The sequence below is a fragment of the Vombatus ursinus genome, unplaced genomic scaffold (assembly GCF_900497805.2).
Source record: "Vombatus ursinus unplaced genomic scaffold, bare-nosed wombat genome assembly UNPS02011700.1, whole genome shotgun sequence".
NCBI lineage: Eukaryota > Metazoa > Chordata > Mammalia > Diprotodontia > Vombatidae > Vombatus > Vombatus ursinus.
The window spans coordinates 5,230,774-5,252,128 of NW_020951478.1; the positions used below are offsets into that span (position 1 = coordinate 5,230,774).

The following is a 21,355-nucleotide window of genomic DNA, read 5'->3' on the forward strand; positions in this document are numbered from 1 at the left end:
GACAGCATCTAACATACTAGAAGAAAAAAAAAATCCAGAAGAATCTTGAAAACATACTGTAATCTCTTTTCATAATGCTACTTCTCTGCAGCATCCCCTAGGTAGTCAGTGAGCATTTTATCTTGCATTTAGATAATTAATATTATGATACTAAAAGCAATGCTACCTTCTACCCTCGCTTGTAAAATAACTCCCAAATATTTTACTGCTGCCTCTGTGTGTGTGTGTGTGTGTGTGTGTATCCATGGAAAGCCTTTTGAGGGCAGAGATAGTTTCCTGTTTCACTTCTGTCTTGTAGCTCCAATGCTTTAGCACAGTGCCTGGAACATTATAATTGTTTCAGAAATCCTTGGTGCTTGACTGAAGTATGGCTTCTTGATGAAGAGAAAGTGATTGGATAGGTTTGTGTGAAATTACAATTCTCATGTCATAATTTTTATTATCTATAGAATATAATGAAAATTTTGCAACTAAGAATATTTTTTGGCCACCACAGCTAATCTCTTAAACAACATAATGTTGTTGTAACACAAATGAATTACAATAATTATTCACCACAAATTAACATGAGGGGAAAAGTAAAGTTTCTATATGTTTTGTAATAGCGTCCATCTCCAAAAGAACAAAAATTTCCATGTTTTCAGTTGAATTGAATGTTATTTTCTTCAAGAATATCCTTTTTTTCATGGAAATAATTCCGAAACCATTCTATATGCTCAACTTTTTCTTTAACAGTTAGAAATGGGTTTTTTGAGAGTCCACAAGTAACAAGTTCCATGAAATGACGAATTGGTCCTTGCTTTGGAAAATCTTCCAGGTATTTATCCAAAAATACATGTTCATGAAAACCAGCACCATCATCATCAACTCCTAGAAAAAAAACACATATAATTTGAATGTATACACAAATATAACTCAGAAATATATTAAAAGCTCTAAGTCAGCTCATTGCTCTTTCCCCCAATTAAGAATAAGAAAGGTTTCTTTCACAAAAGCCTTAAAATGAATATATTTATGTCCCATATTTCCCAAATAAACCGGTCCTGCAATGAATTCTGAATTTTTTATCACTGCTTTTGGGAGTGGGATTTTTTTTTTTACATTGTGTAATATGTTGAGACACACATGAAGATAGCAATCTCATTTAAATAAGTAAGCTATTTTAAGCTGGAAACTGATATTTTCACTAAATCTATTAAATAAATTGGTATCCTTTTGTGACAAATACACAGAAATACTCTTTCATATTAGAAATCGATCCCCTAATCTATGAGATGCAGAGAAGGTGCCAACCTGCATTGCAGAGGTCGTTTCCTCATCCAAAGAGATTCTTGTAACACTGAAATCACAATTCCATCCCTATCCCTAAGTCTGAGATGATCTAGGTGTTTATTATTTTGGAGAGTCTAGGATGGGCAGGCAAGGGATTATTTGATCCATTGATTGGATAAGGAAGCGGAGGGGGAGGGAAAAGAGTATACGAGGAAGTACAAGGATGAGAAAGACCAATCATGCTTCTTATTACCCTTGTATGATCAGGGAGGGGTCTGTAATCATTTTAGCCAAGAATGTCTCTTAAGTGAACATACCTGTCATTTCAGGGCTGAAATGCCAAAGGAAGTAAAAAAAGTAAAACAGAAATAAGAGATACACATAATAGGATGGCAACGTCACCAAGAACTTAACTCCAGTGTCACTCTAACACCTGAACCATGCAAGAAAACGCATTAGGGCAAAAGTCAGTTTATAAGAATAATCTCCAAACTATTTTTGCATAGAGAACATCTTTGGGCACTGGATTAAATTTAGCCATCTTCACTCTGAATTATGTTTCTACTTTCTTTGTGTCCATGACACAAAAAAAGGTTCAGAATCTCTGCTCTGGATTCTCTCCATGCTACCCCCATGAGTCTCTTCTAGCAGTTTCTTCTGGCCTTAAATATCAAAAAATATACCAATATGGGCTCTACAATATTAAACTTCTTCCCCATTACTCCAGGCAGATGGCCTTGCATAAAATAGGTCCTCAGTAAACAGGCTGTCAAATGAATTGAGCACATCCAAACTGGCTCATTCTGTGCCATGTAATGTGAAAGTGTGGCAATGAAAAGGGAATAAGAAGTCAAAACAATTATATTTGACATAATTCAAAATAGAGAATTACTGACTTCAGGTAACATCTCATTACTTCCTCAAATGCAATTATAATTATTTTGATTAAAGACAATTCTTGCTTGGGCACATATTCAAGGAACAAAGCTTGTTAACTGGGTGTTGCTATATTATTCCTAAATTTATCGAACAGTCAAATCCACAAAGGGTTTAGCGTCTCCTCAACCCAATGCTTAAGAGACATGGAAAAAAATCACCTTGTTGTACCTAGTTAATATCATCTGATAGCCTCTGAAAATGTCCAAGAAGTGTGAAGAATTGTGGAAGAAACAACCACTTTGAATTTTAAAAGTTACTTTACATGCTGCTTTAGGTGCCATAAATACAAAAGCTTTACACACACACACACCCTAACTTTCTGGCACCAGAAAAAAGCACAACACCAAGAAGTTAACTATAACCACTCAAAGTGTCATTTTCATTATAATGTTCCAATGCTCACATTTGTTCAATCATTGAACTAAAGAAAAACTTACTTTACCTCATAAAGTATAAAGACCGTTTTAAGTAAAGCAACGATGGAATTTCCTTTGCCAAAGGAATGTGTGTAAATCTTCATGGAACTCATTAATGACAAGTGTGAAGAACATGATATCTGATAACCTTTGTTTAACAAAAATGAAAATTAAATACCAAGGACAACAAAAGGAAAATAGCCCCCTATTGTGAGGAACCAGTTCACAGTGCAGGTTCCTCAAAGTCTTCAGAAGTTTACAAATGTGTGGTGAAGAGGGAGATCAAATTCAAAAAGTTTCCATGGTTTCTTTCCTGTTTTTCCTTCAGATGTTCAAATGTCTTAAGGAGCTGGAAATGAGACACCTCCTTTTCCTACACTACAGCATCAATAATATGCAGTGTATATAGATACCTGTCACATTTTTCTTCCCTGACTGATCAAAACAGATGTTTTCCCCCTTCTCAGAGACTAAACATTCTCACTGACTTTATCGACTTTAAGATAAATTTTTGCTAGGCACTGAAATTCAATACTGTTTGTTGAATGGAAACAGAAATCTCATAGTTGTTATGACAATGTGCCCTGATTCACCTTCCTATAACCGTACTTGGTAACCACTTGCACCAGGAAATACAGTTGATATTTCAGATTCAAAAGTTATACTATACAAAATAAAAAAAAATGCACAGCAATACGAGAAGTCCAGCTATCCAGAGGATATAATACAAGGCCATACCTAATTACACTGGAACACTACCTTATCAAAATGTTAACTTTGTCAGGGCTTAAATCACCCAATTTGCATAATAGTTATTAATGTTTTAGGAATGAATGAAATCATTTTCTTGAGAAGAGGTTTTTTTTTTTTAACCAATTCTATTTTGTTGCATTTTCAAGAACATGTACAAGTATTTTAAAACACGAATAAACATATGTAATACGTGAGTAATGTGTACAATAAAATTGTAACATGACAAGAGAAAATTCAGCAAGACTCAAAAAAGATTCTGTAACATTTAACCTTCCTTAAAAATAAAGGAACAAGGGGCAGCTAGGTGGCACAGTGGATAAACCTCCAGCCTTGGAGTCAGGAGGACCTGAGTTCAAATCCAACCTCAGACCATGACACTACTAGCTGTGTGACCCTGAGCAAGTCACTTAACCCCAATTGCCTCACCAAAAAAATAAATAAATAAAGGAACAATGAAAGCTAGTTCAGGGCTACCTAAAATTTTCCATTCTATTCCATTCTAAAATATTCCATTCTATATTCAATTGAAAATACACAAGTAACATTTTAAAAAAGTATTTCCATCTCAAAATAGAAATTCTATTACAGTGCTAATTAAAAATCAAAAAGCCTAAAATTCTATTTAAACTTCCCAAAACCTATGTAAAAGTTTGTCATTTTTATGCAGTTCGGTGACATACCTTTTCTGATCCACTAAAGAAATTCAGTGGCTCTCTACTGAATGAAAACAACTATTCAAAAGAATATTCAGAAAATATTTGATACGTTTTAGCTGATGGCAAAACAGGATAAACAAATATACTGTAGCTAGGCTGTTTTCCTCTTGATTTAGGTAGCTCCAGCATTCAAGGGGAATAGAAAAAAGATGCCAGATTCTTAGTTCAAGGCCTCCTGCGCTTTGTTTGTGGAAACAACTTTTCTGAGAATCATGGCTTCCCATGGAAAATTTGCGTAAGACCTTTCAAATTCATAACACATTCAATTTATAAGAAAACCAACTTTCTATAGAGGAATTAATGTTTCAGATATAGGTTAAGGTAGATAAGCTGAGGTACTTTTAACTCAGTGATTTTATACAGTGAAGATTTTAAAGTCCCACTAAGATCTTAAAAGCAAACTCAAAATCTGTTCAACTCTGTATAATGCATTAGAAGTGCCACACCATAATGTCTTCAGAATTTAAAAAGATGTCACTACTTAAATGGATACAATAAACTTTATTAACATATGACATCAAGAATGAACATCTGCCATGTCATTTTTCATGTTTCCTTGCTAAGTGGCCAGGAATAAATGGAAATCTAAAAGTCTTATCTCAAATCTCTCTAAAAACTCATTTTAAGGTAATAAGAAGGTATTTACTCAAATTAATATACACATATGGAGTTTCCACCTTAGAATCTACCAGAAGTAGTTTCCATCTCCTAATTTAGAAAAAAAAAACAAACAACATACCAGCTTCATTGTTAATTGGGAACGTCCAGAGTTTTCCCTCTTTTGTCCATTGGATCATCTCTTCAAAAGCATTCTGGGGGGGCTGTTGATTTACTTTGGCTAACTGTTTAGCAAATTCCACATCCCAAAGTGTTGGTGATGTCTCTGTAGTAAACAAATTACTTCAAATAAGTGTAACCATAAAGATCTTTATCCCAAAAAGTTAAAATTGAACATTAATACTAGGTTTTTAGACTCATGAAATTTACAAGATAACGTTCATAAGACTATTTCACTTATTATCCATAATTGAGAAACACTAGAAAGGTTAACGTTTTGACTTGAATGATATAACGATTTAAGCTTTCTTCTAATATACAGAAGGTTCAACTTCCTATTTGCTGAAAAAAAAAAACCTCAAACAATTAAAAATGATGTCTTTTCCTATAAAGGTAGAGAACTTATAGAATTTTAAGGATGCCTTCATAACTAAGGTGTAGTCTAATAGAAAGTATGTTGGAAATGGAGCCTGCCCCTTATAAGCTATGTAAACTTCAACAACTTATTTCATTTTTCTGAACTGTGGTTTTCTTTGCTATAAAGGGGAATGATAATATTTGCACTATATATCTTACAGCCTAGTTGTGAGGGTTAAATATATGTTAAATACCTTAGAAACCATAAAGTACCATAAAAAATGTCAGTAGTTACTTTGTTATTATTGTAACTAACAGGTTTCATTACATTTCAAAGGCTTATTGAGGTAAAAGTAAACATTACAGAAAAGAACAAAATTTCCAAAGTCCCAGATGCCTTTTCGTTCTTTTTTAAATTAACTTTTTTCTTCAAAAGAAGATCCACCTGCTCTCCCTTCTACTTCCCTCTCCCATTGAGAAAGCAAGAAAAACAAAATCTTTCTTATAAACATGTATAATCAAACAAAACAAATTCTCACATTAATGTTAGCTATTATTAAAATTGAACTTGATCTTGTTAATAATTATCTGGTACCTGGAATAGATTTCATCAAGATAAGAATTAAAGACTTCTCAGTTTTGATGACCAGTAAAGGCATCAATACAAATAATGTGATTAGTGCTATTCATAGCAATTCTCACAAAATTCCCAGTAGAAAAAGCCGCCTTAGTTCTTAAGACTTCAGAAGGAATCACACTGTATAAGTTTTCTGTGTTTTACTACTGTAACTAAAAAAGCATTTATTAAGCACCAGTTACTATGTGCCAGGCACGGAAGGCATAAGTACAAAAAATGACACAATCCTCATCCATAAAGATCTTATGTTCTTTCTTTCTTTCATTTTTTTTTTTTTTTTTGGCTAGGCAATGGGGTTAAAGTGACTTGCCCAGGGTCACACAGCTAGTAAGTGTCAAGTGTCTGAAGCCAGATTTGAACTCAGGTTCTCCTGACTCCAGAGCTGGTGCTCTATCCACTGGGCTGCCCAGCTGCCCCAAGATCTTATATTCTAATGAAGGAAAGAATAGGTACATATCTATATATATATATACACACAGCATAAATATAGAGAATAGATACAAATGTATACAAAAAGTTAAATACAAGGTAGTTTGGGAAGGAGGGCATGAGTAGTGTGGGAAAATCAGGCAAGATTTCATGACAAAGATGGTCCTTGAGCTGTGTCTTACAGGAAGAAACGGTACGGAGTGCATTCCAGGCAGAGAGAACAGCTAGTAGGGTAAAGGAATAGAGCTATGAGATGCAGCTGTACGTGAAAAACAGAAAGAAGGCCCTTAAGGCCGAATCACAAAGTACAGGATGGGGGAGTAATGTTCAATGAGACTGGAAATATAAGTTGCGTCCAAGACATATAGGCCTTTAAAAGTTAAAACAGTTGATGTTTTATTCTAGAAGTAATAGAAAGCTACTGGAGTTACATGAGTAGGGCAGTCACATGGTTAGATTTGCACTAAAGAAAAATTACTTCAGCAGCAGCTTGTAGAATAGACTGCAGTGGTGTGAGACTTGAGACAGGGAGAGCAATTAGGAGGCTGTTACAATAATCTAGGTAAGATGCTGATAAGGGCCTGAAATAACATAGTAGTTATGTGAACATGAAGAAGAGTTCCAATAAGAAATATGTTATGCAGGTTGAAATGGCAAGACTTGGCAAATGACTATATATGTGAGATGATGAAGAACATGAGTCAAGGATAATGCTGGAGTTACAAATCTGGCAGTATTTTCAACAGAAATGGGAAGTTTAGAAAAGAGAAGGGTTTGGGAAAAAGATAATCAGTTCAGTTTCTTGAGGACATCCAATTTTAAATGTCCAAAATGGTGGTGCTACACTTCATTTTATTCTCCTCTTTACTTAAACCACTGCCCCAAAGGCTTTAAAGTACAAATTGCAGACACTATAGGTTATTAAGAGACAGCTCATTGTTTGAATGAATGAAAATATACCAATGTAATCAGATGTCATCATTCATATAGAGATAATAAAATTCATTCTTTACTATGATTGCAACCTTGATCCAAATGTTCAAGTCATCCCATCCATGCGGAAACCAACTAAGAAGATGAAAATTAAAGTTGAGCTATAGTCTGCTTCCTCTTCCACCTACCAGGCAACGATAATACAGTAGCAATCATGGTTTCAAGTAATAATAAGTGTAGAAAATGAAAGACATGAGCTTCTCTGAACAAAAGAGAGTCATACAGATGGGTCTCTTGGAAAGAGACAGCTTTGTCCTTCAGAGTAGTTTAAATACTCAAGTTTGGACGATTTGGCTATTTGTCTGATTTACCAGTATTTGACAAGAACTTCAACTGTAACCATTTTAAGAGAAGTAGTGCTTCAAAGACCTTGTCAGTATGTCCGATATTTACTTCAGTATCATCCTTCTAGCACAGTACACACTTCCTTTCTGCATATGCTTTCTGCAATGTCAATATATCATCTCTATTTTCAAATAACCTAGGCCAACTTACAAATATCTCATACATACAAGGTCCACTCCACATGAAGCTAGATACAAGGTTCTCTACGCCACAAACACAAAAAGTGACTTTCTTGCCATGTACTCCATGGGCGGTAGCTGTGAGGATAAGTTTATAGGATTAATCTATTTTTTGGTGGGAGGAGAGGAGATAGGTTCCCAGTGCGTTCGTGTTTCCATCTACCACAGTATTTAATCCCATGTCTCTAGGTAACATACCTTCTAATTATAACTGAAAACTAAGGAATTTTACTTCTAACTCTAAAAAAGAAGACAGGAGAATTTAGACGATAAAGACTAATTAAAAGGGGAAAAGAATACGCCACAAGTGTTTTCCTCCATATTTCTAGCTGCTATGTTGAATAACATTTTGTAGTCACACAAGCGAGAATATTTAACCTATTCATCACAAAGAATGGAGAGTGTTCATTTGGGGAAGCCAGTGATATAATTAACCACTATTTCTAAGATTTAGGTCACTAACAGGATAGAACATTCAAATACTTTGCCACTATGGATATAAAACATTGCCGTCTTTGAGAAACAAATCCTTGAGGAAAGTAATTTGTTATTGTTGTTTCATAACCAACCTGTTTCAGATGCCTCTTCAGGAGCAGTTTCAGCCACAGGGAAAACATTAAGTCTCTTCCCCATGAATAATCCTTTCCTAAAATCAAAGGGGGAAAAATTATTTCCTAAGAACACTTCCATATGCTCCAGTTTTAAGTTGTTTGTGAGAAAAATATTTTACATGAAATGTTTTAAAGGTATAAGTTAAAACAAGTTCTGACCCAAACCAGACTGATATCTCTTGGTAACAGACGCAATAAGGTTTATACCTTTGAATTTTTATTTCATTAAGGCAATTCATTAGGTAATGCAGTTCAATTCCCAACATTCTTACTGAAAGGATTTGTATAATATGCAATATTATACAAATATATATAATTTGTATAATATGTATAAATTATGTATAATATTTTATAGTTGATTTATTTCAACTTAAGTCATAAGAAAACCCAATGTAATGGCAAAATTATCATATCTCAGTTTAGCAGTTATTACTTCAACATTAGGAATACCATTTCTTGCCTTTTTAATTGCATAAAATACTGTACATTTTAATTACAAAAGATAACAGCTAAATCAAAACATTTCAACTTACAAAGCAGTCTCACTGTTTAGAATATTCATGTAGTTTCTACTTAATAGTCTTTTAATTAATCATAATTAATGACATGTTAATCTTTTTTTCCTATACTTCAAGTTCATTCTTTTTGCAAACATATTCCACTCTGATGAACTGTTTCATATTTCACTGCTTCCTGCTCTCATTTGCAGGATTTTCAAAGTGAAATGCCAATGTGACATATTAAAAACTAGCTTCTAAATTGGTCTTTGAACTGCTTTTAATCTACTCTTTCTGATCCCAAAACTTTCAACACATACTAGCAGGCTGGTAAGTCAGAAAGCCAGGGGTTCAAGTCATGTCTCAGATAAATACTAGCCATGTAGCCTTGGTGGAGTGCCTCTCAGGCCTTGGGGCAACTCTACACTTTTAAAATGCAGAGCACATTCACTCATCTGTAGTATAAGTTTCCTACAGCCAATGAAAGCATAGATTTGGATCATACATACATACATGTGCATCACAAATGAATTTGGAAAGTGTGAGTGGGATAACATAGGATTTTTAAGCTTTCATGTTTGTGTAAAGTGATTTTCCACCAACAGATAAGGCTCAGCAACCTAATGCACCCAAGGTGGAGACACAACTTTCCATAGCTTGCAAAGCCATTTTAGACATTAGGACCCAGGCAAAATTGGTTTTATGCCTCTCTTTCAATCTCCTGGGCTTCAATTTCTCACCCCATAGTGCTTTTTTTAAATTTTTTTTTTTACAGTTTTCTGGTTATTCAAAGCCCTCCAGGCCTGCTGTCAACTTAAAATAACAGTTCCCCCCCACTTCCTAGCAATTCAAACTGTCCCCACAGTAGAGATCTCAACTAGATATTAAGCAATCTAATTAGCTGATTATGGTAATTCTCAATAATGGAGAAATTGCTGATCAGCTTAAATCCCCAGGGTATATCTGCATTTTAATAGGGGAGCCCATTAATATAAACAATCTTTTAATTGGTGGGTTCTAAGTGGGAGACGTTTGGGAAGGGGGGGAAGTATACCATTCTGCTACTCACCTTCCAAACAAACACAGATGCCAAAATATGGCTGGAGGGTTGGGGATAGAAATCACTCCTTTAAACTGTACTGTTCCCAGGTTTTGACAGTCACTTCCCAACTATTAAAAGTAGATCAAAAAGGGTGGGAGGTAGAAAGGCCATATCTTTTTTTAATCTATTTTGGGTTCAAGTTTTGATAAGTTGTTCTGGTCAGTCAAGATCGTGTTAGATCCTGATTCTATCATGCAGTTTGTTAGCTATTTCTCCCAGTTTGTGTCACCTGCATGCCATGCATGTCTTTCAAGTCACTGACAAAAATGTTAATCAGCACAAGACCAAGCACAGATCCCCAGGTGACTCCAATGGAGACTTCCTATCAGGCGGACACGGAACCATTAACAACTACTCTGAATCCAGCCATTCAATCGGTTTGAATCCATATAATTACACTCTCTTCTAGTCCACATCTCTTCATCTTTTCCATAAGAATAGTATAAGAGACTTTAGCAAATATTTTGCAAAAATCTAGCAAGCTATAGCTACACAATTCCACTGATCTACCAGTTTAACAGTGGTTAGCTGCCAATTTCTACAGAGGTGTTTTCTTTCTCCTTCTTCTGAAATTACTTTGTATTTATTCATACGTGTTCATATTGTATCCCTCTAGTACAACGTAAGCTTTTTGAGGGCAGGGACTATTATTTTTATCTCTGAATCTTCAGGACCTAGCACAAAGTAGGCACTTATTAAAATTAACTTAATAAGGGAATAAAATAGATTGGTAGCTATGTAAATTGAGGGAAGAAGGGAGGGAAAAGCTGCTATGGAGGTAGAATACAACTTGACCACTGACTGAAAACGGGAAGTAAGGGAGAAGGAGGAGACCAGCATAACTGGATGGAGGTACCCTCACAACAGCAATAGGAATTGTCGGAGGAGGGACGGGTTTAGGGAGCTGAGGGATGGAAAAGATGAGTTATGTTTTGGATGTGACAAACAGAAGATGCTGAAGGAGATGTCCAGCACACCAATGGTGATGCTAAACTGCAAAACTGAGCGATTAGAGCTGTATATATAGACTTAAAAGTCATCTCTGTAGACAGGCTCATTGAACCCATGGAAGCTAATTAAATCAGAGAACCAAAAACAAAAAAAAGAGAGAATCAACATCTTATAAGTGCCCCAGAGAAAGTGTTGAAACAATAGATCATTTCACTCAGTAATGGTAACTCAGGAGATGTTGATTGTCTTTTTTTGTTTGTTTGTTTGTTTTTGGTTTTCTGATTTCCTTTGCTAAAGAGAAAGACCAGGGTATGTTAATATAAGCTGGTAAGAGTTTACTTCACGTCACTAATGGACAATGGAAAACCAGGCTGCCAGACGAAGACTGCTCATCTAAGACTTGGTCAAGTTTACTAGTCCAAGTCAGGAAAACTCTAATCAGTACAGATGCTCCTGGAACAATATCCGTACCTGGATGATGAATCCACCTCCGATGAACAGAACAGGGCAGCACAGACTGGGAGGACGGATTTTAATGTACCCTTTCTGCCTAATACACTATGGGCAGGCAGACACAGAAGAGAAATCCATAACCAAGAGAAGGGAAGGAAACTTATAGGCATAGTTAGAAAAATGAAGCAAACAAAAATTGAGAATTAAAGAGAAGTACCTTTTCCTAGAATCATGGTCCAACAACTCTTTCACAGACAAAAATCCATGTCCTTCATCAAACTGAATCTGACGGTCTGGCCTGGTATAAATTCGAGATGCAGATGACTTGGCGATCTTCATATCTGAAATTATGTCACTGAAATTTAAATAACAAAAATGGCTAAATAAGCACTGAAAATTCTAACCACAAAATAGTAATACGCTTGCTGACTTGTAATGATGACTCATGCTACTTAATCTTTATATCAGGTTACTATAACCACTTTGAAACTGACAAGTATGAATCAGCAACCATACAAGACATCAGTTAATATTCCCTTACTTCAGCTCTTTAAGGTTCTCATTTTATCTTTTTTAATTGTTCTTTGGATTTCTTCATTAAAAACTGTAGTAGTCCTTCAAACTTAAAATAAATCACAAGCTCTGAACTTAAAAGAATAAAAGACAATCTCAATGAAACTATACTCCACAGCAAAGATACTTCAGGTCACTAATTCACTGTTATGATATATGTGAACAGCTAGAAGCTCTCTCTCTTATTCTCTCTCAATTTTTAACAAGGATAGATTGGTAAACTTTTTTTCATTTCTATCTGGGAGAAAATAACATTCAGAGAGCTGAGTGAAAGAACTTGCTCAAGCTTACAGTAAGAGTTTTAGGAATAATTTTATAGATTCTGAAGAACTTCATCCCCTCAAGTCTTTCATACAACAGGAACACAGAATGTTAGAAATTAAAGTGACCATATTAGGCCAACTCATCAAAATTCTTAACAGCTATATTAATACCCTTATTACTCTCTAGGTAGTCATCTAGTCTCTATCTTTTCTCTTGCTCTGCGTCCTCTGTATTGTTTAGTTCTATACCATGTGCTCCATGCAGTAGACCTCACCCTTCTTTTTTTCCCCAAACAGACTTTTAAAAAGTTTTTGGTTTTTTTGGGTAACTCTCCATCTACTCCTAGCCTTTTAAAAAACAAGTCTCGGCTTATCTGAGGCCTTAGTCTTCTTGATACTATTTCTGTAGGTCTATGCCACTTTGGAAGACTCCCTTAGTCCCATGTCCCTTTTTTTTTATACATACGTTTTTAAAATCTGGGCTTATCAGATAGTTCTCTTTGGGGAAGCTCCATCATTCTCTTTGTGTTGGCAGACTTTCATTTCTGAAACTCTTCCATTCCTTTTGAACTGTCTTCTCCTTTATAATCTCAGGCCAAAGAGGGATAACTGTCTTTTCTTTGATCTTGTTGAAATTTGTTTCCTTAAAATCTAGAGTATGTCTTATATGTCCAGATTCACTGGCAATCATGAACTTAAAATTTTTTTCTTTCATCTTATTTTATCTTTCAATTAACAAGCATTCATTTTTTTCTTACCTTCCCCATTAAGCCCTCAATTTAAAAGAAAAACATTTTTAACAAATATTCACAAACAAGCAAAATAAATTCTCACACTGTCCATGTCAAAACATGTGTGTCTCATTCTGAATCTTGAATTCATAACCTCTCTGTTAGGAAGTAGGTAGCGCAGTAAATCATCAGTCTTCTATCAAAGTTATCTTTATGGACATTGTTATTGTAAACATTGTTCTCTTGGTTTTGCTCACTTGACTCTGTATCAGTTTATACAAGTCTTCCTAGGTTTCTCTGATTATCATACCCTTCATCATTTCTTACAACACATTATTCCGTTCATTTATATACCATAGCTTGTTCAGTCATTTCCCAAATGATAGGCACCCCCTCGGTTTCTTGTTCTTTGCTACTAAAAAAAGAGCTGCTATAAATACTTTTTATAATATGTGTCCTTTTGCTCTGGGTATAGACCCAGAAAAGATCTCATTGGGTGACAGGGAATGCACAGTTTAGTGACTCTCAGAACCTAGTTATATATTGCTTTCCAGAATAGCTGTACCCAATTCACAGTTCCACCAATGATGAATTAATGTCTTTTTTCTCCTTAGCCCATCTGACATGTCATTATCCATTTTTGTCATCTTTGCCAATCTGATGAAAGTGAAGTAGAACCTCAGAGCTGCTTTAATTTGCATTTCTCTAATTATTAGTGATTTGATGCATTTCTTCGTATCTTGGATAGCTTTGAGAACTGCCTGGTCATCAACTAATCATTTATCAATTGGAGGATGGCTCTATCATGAACTTTAAAATGACAAATTCTCCATAGGTTTTCATCATTTTTATTTTGATCACTAATTTCTTTACTGATCAGAATTAGCTGCTTAATTGCAACAGAAAAATACTGAGAAAACAACCTATATGTCTAGCACTAGATAAGAGCCAATATATGTTATATTAAGGTAATAAAATATAGTGATATGAATAATACAAAACACACAAGGAAATGTAGCAAGAGTTGTATGAAGCAATAAAGAAAAAAATTCAGCAAAGTCAGAACTCTGTAAAATCTGACTACAACTATGATCCCACGAACTACATTTAAAAAAAAAGAAAAGGAAAACATCATTAAAACTGCATCTTACTCTGGTCCTTCTGGAACCCCTCCCCTTCTAATCAATATAATAAGTTTATAAGTAGCCAGTATAAAAGTGAAATAGCAGAAATTAAGATGTAAAGCAGAACTTGGAAGTCATGTCACAAATGATCCCAAAGATCAAAGGAGCATAATTTACAAACTGTATCATATAGTAACCAAAATTCACATCCTGGTAATAGGTGCTGAGTCAGCAGAAGCCATCCAGGTATTGTTGTCAGGGTTCTGGTCCTATGATATGTTAATTCTAGACAAATCCCAGACCTCCACAATTCCAGACCAAGAGAACATCAAAAAAGACCTGATAACTTGGAGATAATGAGGACATGTTAACTTTAAAGTTTTACCGCTAATGTTGAGATGATTTGTATATGTTAATCAACTAATAATGTTCCCTCCCAAATCCCTATGAAAATGAGACTTCAAACTCCTGCCCCCCAAGCCTTCTTCTATCTCCTTCAGGTCCCTGCTGCCTAGTGCTCCCAACTCTAATCCATGGTTATGTGAGTGATATTCTCTGCCTCTCCCCCTCCTCTTTCTTCACCATCCTATTCCCCCATCCCCACACCAACATCTGCCTCTTTTGCTGCTTGTCTCTGCCTTTATGAGCTTCTTCCCCCATGCCTTCTGTGCTTAATTAAAGTATGATTAGCACCTCATTTCCTGCTGCCAGTCATGGTCTTTCCAGGCAAGTACCCAAAGAACAAGGAACGCCTGCCCCCATTTCATAATTTCATAAATTAATTACACACCCAAAGACTGTGGAACTTCAGGCAGGCTAGGAAGGGGACACAAAACAAATGCATTTTCTTTGCTTTAAAAAAAAAATTCTAATATATTTTGCTTTTGCTCTAACAGATACTTTGTTTTTTAAACATTTTTTTAAAAATCTTGAGGTCCAAATTCTCTCCCTCCTTCCAGTCCCTCCCTTACCCATTGAGAGGGCAAGCAATATATCAATTACACATGTTAAGTCATGCAAGCATATTTCCATATTAGCCATATTGCCACCCCTCCCTTTCCACCAAGCAAGGAAAAAAGTATGCTTCAATCCACACTCAAGAGTTCACCAGTTCCCCCTCTGGATATGGATAATATTTGTCATCATGAGTCCTTTAGAATTGTCTTGGGTCACTGTATTGATCAGAGGTACAATCACTCTAACACTACAAAAGGCAACAGTTTTGTTTTATAGGACAATTTCCAGGTAATGTTAATGTATCTGTATAAATCTGAACACGCTCCTTTTCATAAAGTTTTATTAAAAAATTTAACTCACTTTTATGTTTAAGTTTAAAAAAAAATAATCCTTTGCATCAGATTAATTCTCAAATAATCCTAACAAGCAAAAGCTATGTGTTTAAGGATTATATACATTTCAACACTTAGAATTATAGAATTTTAGACACCAAAATGACCTTAAAGATCAACCATTCATTTTTATATGTGAAGAAAACTAAGGTTTAACTGGGGGTTACATAACTTGTTAACAGTCATACAACTAGCTGATACTAAGCAGAACCAAGACTATAACATTGGTCTTTACTCCCTTTCCACAACTTCTTCCTATATCGTATTGGTGGCAGATAGTTCCACACAGAGAAAATTTTAAATGCTATTATGATCCCTAACATTTTGCTGATATATATTATGATGGCAGGATAGTAGGTCAAGAGATAGCAAGAAATGCAGAGACCATCTAATCTAATTCCCTCATTTTTAAAGATGAAGAAAATGAGGCTCTTCAAGGAGGTTAAATGTCTTGCCCAAGGTAGCCCAGTTAGTGAGCACTGAAGTAGGAGGTGAACCTATGCCCTTGGACTCCAGAGCCAGTGCTTTTGGCATGGAATTTTGTTCTCTGTTAGTGTCTAATTCTCCTTGCAATCACTGGCACAAGTCTATGCAGGTTAAGAATGCCATTTTTGGCCACTAAATATCACAAAGCTGACTTGTCTCACAGAACTACAACCCTTGGCCATGGTCTCACCAACCTTATCTTCTATCTGGAGCCATAAGCTGCAACTAACACTATGAATCCTCCCTTGCCTTGCCCCTTCCACCTGGGCCATTTACCTGCTCACAGGGCCTGAAGGAAATGGGCATCACTCACTCTATTCCTCCTACTGGGAAGGAGAATGGTAGGTCTTACCATCTGCCCTGTCAATGCCTCCAGAGGTCCACCTAGGCCTTGCTTCTACATGCCTGGCAGCTCCTTGGTGCTGTCATCTGACCTCCTGATACCACCTAGAAAACCCTGGGCCTTGCTACCCTCCCCATCTCTACACCCTCAGGTCTTCTGGGTCTTTCTATCTGCCCTTTGACTAATACATGAAAATACTGTCTCTCACAACTAAAGTATAAGAAGTGGCTATTCCAGTTTTTTCTATGTGTATCGTCAGCACTTAGTTCAGTGCTTGGCATACAACGGGGGCTTAACAAATGCTTTATCCTTCCTTCAGTCATCTTCGTCATCATCATCAAATAACAGTTTTCTCTAATATCCCAAGCTGATGGCAATGTTCCCTTTCAGTATTTCCTAACTCTCTAATATACTCACTATGTAAGTGAATTACTTTTGTTTTTGGTCAAAATGAAATCTATGACTTCATTGACTAGAGAGCTCTCCAATGAGTAGAAGTTGTTAGCAATGAAGATCAATAACTGCTCGGCAAATTTTAGTCTACAAGTTGCATGGGATACTGAGAATTTAATAACTTGCCCAGAGATTCCTGACTCTGAGGCCACCCTGCTTCTCTTCCATATTACTGCCTATCTCTGTACCCTAGAACTGAGTGTCTGCCATGCCTGAAATGCACTCCTCTACCTCTGCCTTGGAATCTCTTGCTCTCTTTGAAACTCTGTTTGAGCACTACCTTCTACACATGGCCTTTCCTGACCCACTATTAGCCTATGCCCTAACAACTTATATTTATGCAGTATGTTTTATATATAGCTATGTACATTTTATTTCCGCCAATAGAACGTAAGCCCATTGATGGAGGAGACTTTAAATTTTGTTTCCACGTCCTTATCCCCAAAGATAAGCATAGTGCCTGGCACCTATTAGCCATTTAATAAATGCTTGACTGACTGGTATCTACTACTGAACTATAGGGACTATCCCTAACAGATTAAAAACTCCTCGAGAATAAGGAATATGTTTTAGGTGAACTTTGTATCTCCTTCAATGTCTTGCACTTATACCCGCTGCATAAATGTATTACAAATGGAAAAATAAAAATCAAGTTCCTGAAAAAAATTAACAAAACAAAAGTTGTATGTAAAACCGAAAAGTAACGAAGGTAAAAAAACAGGGGATGAGGAACTCCTAAAAGTACAGGAATTCAGGTGCAAATCAGCAATTAAGTGACTGAAAAAAGTAGTTCAAGAAGTAAGTGATCCAGTTATAAGCTCCTTAAAAAGAGTGAAACCATTTAAGGAACCCACTTGTCCATATCTCCCACAGAAAAGTTTTCAGGACAGACAGGAGGCAGATGAGAGCAATGATACACTAACAACCCTAAGAACCGTGTGGCGGCAGCACAAAGGCTTGAAGATAACACAGACAAAGGCTGAAGGCCCATGCTAGAACCCAGGAAATGTCTCAACTGCTTTCATTAGCATCACAGAAGTGAAGGCTCTAAATGAATTTGACTACCAAACAAGCATAAGATTTAGTCTGGCACAACTTTACGATTCCAAGTCTCTCTAAATGATAATTCCCATCAAGGGAGCGAAGTCAATCACCATCAGGAGTCAGGATAAAGGGCAAAACTGCAGGAATCCAAAACCCAGCTCCAGGGATCCAACACCTAACTCCTGACTGAATGTGCCCAACTGCAAACAGGTGAGAAATCCTGTCAACTTTGCGGAAGGCTCAGAAGCAGCTTTAGGATACAAGTAAGAGGAAGTCTGTCAAATACATCGGTCCTATTTAAATAACATCATCACTAACACTTCTGTATTTGGGGCTGGACTGATAAAACACCAGAAAGCCACTGCAGTTGTATAGTTGCCTTCCTGTAACGTGCCATCAATAAGCCTGGCAAAAGAAACCCTTCAAGAATAACTTAAAGCATATCTAAATCGAAGCAATGTCACTCAGCAAATGGACCAAGTTGACGTGAGATAATTCAATTTAATTCAATTAGCATGTAGGGCCTATTATAAGAAAGGCCCTGGGCACTAGAGATACAAATACAAAGCAGCCACTACCCTCTTGAACGTTACATTGAACTGGGGGGATACATGCACACATACAAATATACAACACATATACCAAGTAAAACAAAGTGAGAGACAGAAACAGAGAGAGAGAGAGAGAGAGAGAGAGTGAAAAGGAACTAATAACTGGGTTGGGGAGGGTGTCCACAAAAGCCTCACGTAGGAGGTGGTAGCTAAGCTGTGATTTGAAAGAAGTTAGGGATTTGTTAAAACAACATGAAGAGAGGGAGGGTCACACCAACAGAAGGTAAACCCAAGAGCCCCTGGCAGCACAGTGCCCTGTGCATATGCCCCCTCTCCATACCAACACACTGGCCCTGCTTCCAGCTCAGCCACTACAGCAATCATCCACAGAAACAGCCTCCATGGAGAAAGGGCCAGCCACCCCCCCACCACACGTTAACCACAGGGCACAAGTGCCGGCCTAGATGAAGTAGCAAGGTACCCTGAAGGAGAGGTGGCTGGCATACGCCAGGAAAGTCAAGTTAAGATACCAACACTACTTTCACCATAATTTTCCTTTAGGCCCTTGTGGAGATAATCCAGGATCCCGACCCTATCCCCTCAACATCCCTTCCAGACCCCCCCCCCCCCCCCACCGGAGACCACTGATTCTGCTTCCAGCCCAGTTCCCATAGCTACCATCCAGGGGATCAACTTTCATGCAGAAGTGAATGCTTCTGCAGACAGAGCTACTGAAGACTTGGAAAAGAAAGTTCTTGCTGCCCAGGTCTTTGTCATTGTCAAATGGTCCAGTAACAGAAACAAATATGATTTTTTCCATGGGAATGACATTAAAGGAGATGCACTATCATTTGCTTTGCTGCCAAACTCTTGAAAACCATTATGGCTTTCCATTTATTTATAGCTGAAACCGTCCATCATCTTCCATTAGAATGTGAGTTCTTGAGAGCCGGGACTGCCTTGCTCTTCTTTTTGTATCCCCAGTAACTAGCACAGTGCTCTGAAAATAGGAAGGATTTAATAAATGCTCATTCAGTCATTAATTCTAGACATGGAGACCACTTGTACAAAGGCACAGAGATGAAAGATGGAACGTCACATATGCTGAATACCTTAGCAGGTCAGTATATCTGGAACAGAGAGTGTATGATTGGTAGCTATATGGAATAAGACTGGTAGAGTGGGCAGAAGTTGAACTATGGAAGGTGAAAGGCTGGGGATTTTGTAGTTTATCTTAAAGGTCAGAGGGAGTCACTGAAGATTTTCTGTAAGAGGTGACAGTCAGTTCTCTTTTAGGAATATCAGTATGTCAGTTGGGTGGATAATGAATTGGAAAGGCAAGAAAATAAAAGAACAGAGACCAATAAAGAAGCTATTTCAAGAGTCCAAGAGAGAAGTGGCAACAGCCTAAGTAGGGGTTCAAGGCTCTGAGATGAGAGAAGGGGTTGGGCATAAGAAATGCTGTATAGGTAGGATCACTAAACTTTAGCAACTGAATGGATGTAGGGATAGGAGAATGAAAACTCAGTCATGACCCCAACTGTGTAAATTTGGGTGAGTTGAATAATAGTGATGTCATCAACATAAGTGGGGCAATTTGGTATAGGGATAGGTTTTGGGTGAAATATGAACTGCATTTAGCAGACGCTGAATTTGAGATGCTCATGGGACATTCAGATAGAGACTCCAAGGCATTTGGTAACACAGGAATGGAGCTCAGTAGAAAGGTCAGTACTAGATATGTACACTTGAGTCATCTGCATAATACAGATACTTGAAGCCATGGAGTTAATGAGATCACCATGGCAGAAAGTAAAAATAAAGAGAAAAGAGAATAAGCAGGGCTTAAGATAGGGGAAACGAGCAGACAGATTTCAGACTTACATGCACTGATGCTAAGTGAACTAAGCAATACCAGGAAAACATTGTATACAGTAATAGTAACATTGTTCAATGATCAACTATGATAGACTTAGCTCTTCTCAGCAATACTATGATCCAAGTCAATTCCAAAATGCTATCCACATCCTAAGAAAGAACTGTGGAGTCTGAATACAGATCAAAGCAGACTATTTTCATTTTTTTTTTTTGGTGGTTTTTCCCTTTTGTTCTGATTCTTCTCTCACAACATGACTAATGTAGAAATATGTTTAATATGATTGCACATGTATAGCCTATATCAGATGGCTTGCTATCTTGGGGTGGGGAGAGGGAAGGAGGGAGAAAAATCTGGAACTCAAAATCTTTATAAAAATGAATTCTGAAAACTATCTTTACATGTAACTGGAAAAAAATAAAATACTATTAAGCTGGGGGGAAAAAGAAGACAGTGGAACATCTAGACAGAAATCCAGATCTATTACTGTTTATCTTTGAAATTGCCTCAGAAAGTGGGTTGGAATTGATATACACAGCACATAAAGGGAGAAAAGAACTAATAAGTGAAAACTGAGGAAGTAAAAATGTTCATAGGTTAATATAACTGAAACTACCAAGACTGGCCAAGTACCAAGTAGCTCCTCCAGTAAAGTCTGATTCCTAGTTTTCCAAAGAGTCCTCCACAAAATGCTTATTGTTAACCTTCTTCACCTCAATCTGCAAATGCTTCACCTTAACTTTTTTTATCATAACTTTGAAAATATGTGTATCATAATTAGGCTTCTGTTTCTTCACAATTTATACTCAGAATTTTGTGCTATGGGAATGTCAAGAGGCTAAGCATAAAGATTCTGTAATTAATATAAGGACAAAGATTATGAAGGCCAAGGAAGAATTTACTGGCCATGCAGTGTATACATTCAGCAATCTACTTCATTTAGAAAAATGTTTCCTTTCACAGGAATATTTCCTTAAATGGAGGTTCTTCTTCCAGTAGTCAATGACTACAGTAATCTATCTACTGTTCGATAAACCCAAAGACTCCAGCTTCTGGGATAAGAACTCACTATTTGACAAAAACTGATGGGAAAACTGGAAAATAGTACAGCAGAAACTAGGCACACACCAACATC

The 21,355-nt window shown here is 36.7% G+C and overlaps 1 protein-coding gene across 1 annotated transcript in view; it reads right to left on the reverse strand.

Annotated features, from left to right (window-relative positions):
* Positions 1–254: 254 nt before the first annotated feature.
* The window catches only part of MRPS31 (mitochondrial ribosomal protein S31), a 28,651-nt gene continuing 7,550 nt past the window's right edge, over positions 255–21,355 (reverse strand). The window contains exons 4-7 of the mRNA XM_027856932.1: positions 11,645–11,782; positions 8,383–8,459; positions 4,836–4,979; positions 255–870 (exon numbers count right to left, since the gene is read on the reverse strand). Of these exons, the coding sequence (XP_027712733.1) occupies positions 641–870; positions 4,836–4,979; positions 8,383–8,459; positions 11,645–11,782 (589 nt within the window). The 3' untranslated portion in view covers positions 255–640. The remainder of the gene's footprint in view (positions 871–4,835; positions 4,980–8,382; positions 8,460–11,644; positions 11,783–21,355) is intronic.